Raw genomic sequence first — 4,694 nt, 5'->3', positions numbered from 1 at the left:
GCTGCCTCCCGCTCTGGTCGGAAGTGGGTCAGAGCTCCGCGGGCCTCGGCGAAGCGTGGGTTACCCTCCGGGGCCTGCTCCCGACGTGGGAGGATCCAGCTTGACCCGTGCGGGGCGAGAAACGGAGGCGGGAGAGGAGTCCCCTCCCTCCCCAAGGCCTCCCACCCCGCGCAGCGGCTGGGCCTGCGGCGCTCACCGGCCCGAAAGGAAGGGAGCCGGGCGGCCGAGGTGCCCCGCGCGCGCGGACCCAACCGATGCCCACCCAGCGTGACACCAGGGGGCAGGGGGCACGCCCCTCCGGGTTCGGGGCTCTTCACTCCCCGGGAGTGAGCAGGGGAAACGGGAGCATCCCTGTCGCCCAAAGCTCATTTCCTTAGGTTCCGAGTGTTAGAACGCGCCACACGTCTGCAATTTAGCTCTGGCCAAATTCGTAATTACATGCGGGGAGATCTTTGAAAAGAAAATTGCGCGGCCCGGCCGGCCGTGGCTGTGACACGCGCGCAGACACACAATCACACGGACTCACGCACGAACCGCGCCTTCAGAGGGCTTCCGACGCGCTCTCGGCGGGTGAGAACGGCTCTCCTCCGACGCGATTGGCCAGCCCGGGCCTCGCGGAGACCCGCTGGCCAATGGTCGGCCTCCAAGCCGAGGCCCCGCCCCCTTCCCCTCCCCGGCGCGGTGCGGGGGGGGGAGCCCTCCGGAATGCATCTCGCGGGGCCGCCTGCCCTGCGCTGCTCCGCTTGCCTGCGCTCCGGAGCCGGGCCGGGCGGCGGCTCCCGCGGGGGGCCTCTCCCAGGGCCGCGGCGGGTCCTCGGGGCCGAGCTCAGGTCCCCCGCGCCGCCCCGCCCCCGGGCCCGCCCCCGCCCCGCCCCCCGGGAGGCCAGCCGGGGCGGCGACCCGAGCGGCTCCGAGAAAGGCCGGCGAGGCTGCTGCGGGGACGGCTCTCGGCGCGCACCCGCTCCCGCCGGGCCGAGCGCGGAGCAGGAGCCGACGCCCGCCCGCCCGCCCGCCCGCCCCGCGGAGCCCGACGTCCGCGCTCTGGGCAGGGGCTCGGCAGGGCCAGCCCGCTCGTGCGCTGGGCAGCCGGGCTCCACAATCCCAGCGGGGCCCGGGAGGCGGTCGCGCCCCGGGCACCAGGGACCCCCTCAGGATCCCAGCGTTGCCCGACGGGCCCGCGGCCGCGATGCCGGATGAGCTGACCGAGCCCGGGCGCGCCACGCCAGCCCGCGCCTCCTCCTTCCTCATCGAGAACCTGCTGGCAGCTGAGGCCAAGGGCGCGGGGCGTGCAGCCCAGGACGATGGCGTCCGCGAAGAGGAGGACGACGACGATGAGGACCCCGAGGACGAGGACCCGCAGACGCGGCGGCGGCGGCTGCAGCGGCGGCGACAGCTGCGCGCGGGCAGCGGTCCGGGCGGGGAGGCGAGGGCCCGGGCGCTGGGCCTAGGTCCCCGGCCGCCTCCCGGGCCTGGGCCGCCCTTCGCGCTTGGCTGCGGAGGCGCGACGCGGTGGTACCCACGGGCGCACGGCGGCTACGGAGGTGGCCTGAGTCCTGACAGTGAGTGTGGGTGCGGGAAGGGATGGGCAATGCGCAGGCCCCTGCTTTCTCCCTGCGCCTTCTTTTGGCGACTTTGGGCTTGGTGAGTCTTCTGTGTCCCGGAATCGGGGTGGTACGAGACCCCCTTGGAACCGTTAGCTTGGGCAGTTGCTGGAGACCGGGGATAGCGCTGCACGCATGATGGTGCGAAGCTGAGGATTGGGGGCCCCGAGAACGCGAAATTGCAAAATTGCAGGCGGGAGAGAGGAGGGTGAAATAGGCCGCGGGAACACGGGAGAGGGAAAAGGAGTGCGTAGAGAGAGACAGTGATGATGAAAGGGAGGTGAGAGGAGAGGAAGGGTGACTGAGGAGCCAGGACTTTGGGGTCCAGCACTGAAATAAAAGGGAGCTGAGTAGAGGGAACGCAGTGATGGGGTCTGGATGGGGGTCTGGATGGGGGGGCTGGATGGGAGGCCTATAGCAACTGTGGCCCCTAAAATATCATTTACTCTCCTGGCTGCAGCAAGAGCCTGGACCTGGGCCTGGACCTTCCTTGGGTCTTCTCAGGACCTGGCTGAGGCTGGTGGAAGGCCACTGCGAAGGGTCCATTCCACCCCCTCTCTTCTTTTTTGCTCCTCCCCCTCCTTGGCCTTTGTTTCCTGCAGAGGGCTCAGAGAATGGGGGTGGGGGCTTCTCAGCCCCAGAACCCACTTACCCCTCTGGCCTGGACATCCTGATTTTGACTGCCTGTCTCCAGAGGCTCCTAACCTGTCTCAGGACCTGCTCTTTAGAGAGCAACCCTTGAGAAGACTAGGAAGGATATTTCAACCTCCCCCACTGCACCCCTTTTGCCAGCCTGCCCCCAAACACACAGACTTCCACATAGCGAAAAATTGACAATGGAGGCTCTGGGAGCCGTTTGCGTGGGGGTTCAGGAGCTTCGAGGTAGCCGTGAGTGGCCTGGGGCCACGCTTTCCCATTAGATACCCACCCCTAGTGTGGAGGAGAAGGACAGGTCTCCCAGCCCAGGTGTGGGACGCCTGCCTTCTTTACAGAAACTTAAACAGGGCCCGTAGCAATCCTGAAAGCCAACGCTGAGACTCTTGCCGCGGGAACGCTTTATTCTCCCATCCTCCTCTGCAGCCCAGTGGTCAGCCCCCACAGTGGTGATTCCTCCTTATTTCGTGCCATGCGGGTTAGAGTTCCCTGTTCCTATCAGAGCAGGCGAGCCAGATTAGCATTTCTTGACAACCCATGGAGCTCTGTGAGTGTAGGGCCTTGGGGCATCTTTGTGGGGATGCTGGAAACCCTAGGTCTGGCTGCATACATGCCATCCTGCTACGTGACTTTGCAGTGGGCACTGAGAGAGGACAGAACGTGGGGGCTGGGCAGGGGGCACAATTGGGAATCATCATGCTTCCAAGGGAACCAGGCAGAATTTAGTCAGGCACACAAACCCACCATGTTGAAGCATAACCTGGGCCCAAACCCACCTTGGCCTCTAATCCGTTAGCCAGAGGGAAAACAGGCTGGCCAGAATCGTTTTCGTGTGCCCAGAAGTCTAGAGGAGCACCAGGGGCCCCACCGAAGTTCTTTAGCTCGGTGACATCCCTTGACAGACCTGAGCTTGGGACTCGGAGCAGAGATCTTTGGGCAAGTGTGGAAGCCGCTTGGGGCGGTTCTGTGATCCGCAGGACTGCTGTCCTCTGTGCTCTCCTGGAGCACGTTTTGCTGCTGCAGAGGGCCTGCCTCAGGGTGTCTGGGTCAGTGTTGTGCCAGTGGAGTTTCCTTGGGAGAATGTGTATTCAGTCTCCCAAGAGTTGTTTCCCTGGCGTCTGTTCCTTGTGAGTGACAGGGAGGCCTTGGCCCTTGGCCGCTAGCTTGTAAGCCAGCCTCCGTGTGTTCATAGTTTTGAAGGGCATCGTTCAAAGTTTTGAAAGACATCTTCCAAAGTAGGTTCTCCGCTTGCCTTTTATGCGATTGCCAGAAATCCCAGAGATCATCTTGCCTTCTGGGTCAACCTTTTTTTCTTTCTTTCTTTCTTTTTCTCTCTCTCTCTTTCTCTGGGTTTGTGCTGCCACGTGTTTGCTGCAGCCCTGGTCTAGGGCTTCACCTTCTGCCTCCGCCACGTGCACACACAGCCCTGCTGGATGAACCCTCACTGCTGGCTTCCCTAACCTCTGCGCAGGCACTATTTCTCTTCTAGTTTGTGCCATAGCGGCTGTGGGGTATTGGAAAGTGGGAGGAAGCCAGTTTCGGCGGTCCCTTTAGGACAGACCCTTAGAACCTACCACTATGCCCGTTTCTCCCCTGCAGCAAGCGACCGGGACTCTCCCGAGACGGGCGAGGAGATGGGCCACGCAGAGAGCGCCTGGCCTCGGTGCCCAGGGCCCGGAGCCGTGCCGCGGGAGGTGACGACGCAAGGCCCGGCGGCCGGCGGGGAGGAGGCGGCGGAGCTGGCCGAGGCCCCGGCGGCGGCGGCCGCAGCGGCGGCGGCGGGGGAGGCGCGCGGCGGCCGCAAGAAGAAGACGCGCACGGTCTTCTCGCGCAGCCAGGTCTTCCAGCTCGAGTCCACCTTCGACCTGAAGCGCTACCTGAGCAGCGCGGAGCGCGCGGGCCTCGCCGCCTCGCTGCAGCTCACGGAGACGCAGGTCAAGATCTGGTTCCAGAACCGCCGCAACAAGTGGAAGCGGCAGCTGGCGGCCGAGCTGGAGGCGGCCAGCCTGTCCCCGCCGGGCGCGCAGCGCCTGGTCCGCGTGCCCGTGCTCTACCACGAGAGCCCCCCGGCCGCCGCGGGGCCCGCGCTGCCCTTCCCGCTGGCGCCGCCCGCGCCCGCGCCGCCGCCGCCGCTGCTCGGCTTCTCCGGCGCGCTGGCCTACCCGCTGGCCGCCTTCCCGGCCGCCGCCTCGGTGCCCTTTCTCCGCGCGCAGATGCCGGGCTTGGTGTGAGCCGGCGCCCTCAGTGCGGGGGGGGGCGCCAGGAGGAGGAGGCGGTGGACGGGAGGCACCCCGTGCCTCGAAGCCCCTCCGGAGGCCGTCTCCGTGGGTAGCCGCTCCCGAGGGTGCCGGGCGGTGGCTGCTGCGGGGCTTGGAGCCCGGCTCGCTCGGAGGAAAGCGGCAACGCGATAGCTCTCGCCGGTTCTGAGCGGATGAGGGC

General features: G+C 66.2%; 1 protein-coding gene across 1 annotated transcript; it reads left to right on the top strand.

Moving 5' to 3' along the window:
* The first annotated feature begins 1,126 nt into the window (after nucleotides 1-1,126).
* On the top strand, nucleotides 1,127-4,486 carry Hmx1 (H6 family homeobox 1). The gene is made up of 2 exons (XM_021659069.2): nucleotides 1,127-1,559; nucleotides 3,855-4,486. The coding sequence occupies exons 1-2, from the start codon at nucleotides 1,187-1,189 to the stop codon at nucleotides 4,484-4,486; spliced, it is 1,005 nt and encodes a 334-aa protein (XP_021514744.1). The 5' UTR covers nucleotides 1,127-1,186.
* The last annotated feature ends 208 nt before the right edge of the window (nucleotides 4,487-4,694 follow it).

Source organism: Meriones unguiculatus, chromosome 12 (genome assembly GCF_030254825.1).
Source record: "Meriones unguiculatus strain TT.TT164.6M chromosome 12, Bangor_MerUng_6.1, whole genome shotgun sequence".
Lineage (NCBI taxonomy): Eukaryota > Metazoa > Chordata > Mammalia > Rodentia > Muridae > Meriones > Meriones unguiculatus.
The sequence above is the reverse complement of the archived record's forward strand: the minus strand, read 5'-3'. Positions and strand labels throughout refer to the sequence as shown.

Bases quoted from the DNA above. Each gene is read 5' to 3' on its own strand.
- Hmx1 (XM_021659069.2), top strand. From the start codon at position 1,187: ATGCCGGATGAGCTGACCGAGCCCGGGCGCGCCACGCCAGCCCGCGCC. The intron at 1,560-3,854 runs GTGAGTGTGGGT...TCTCCCCTGCAG, and splicing joins AGGTGGCCTGAGTCCTGACA to CAAGCGACCGGGACTCTCCC.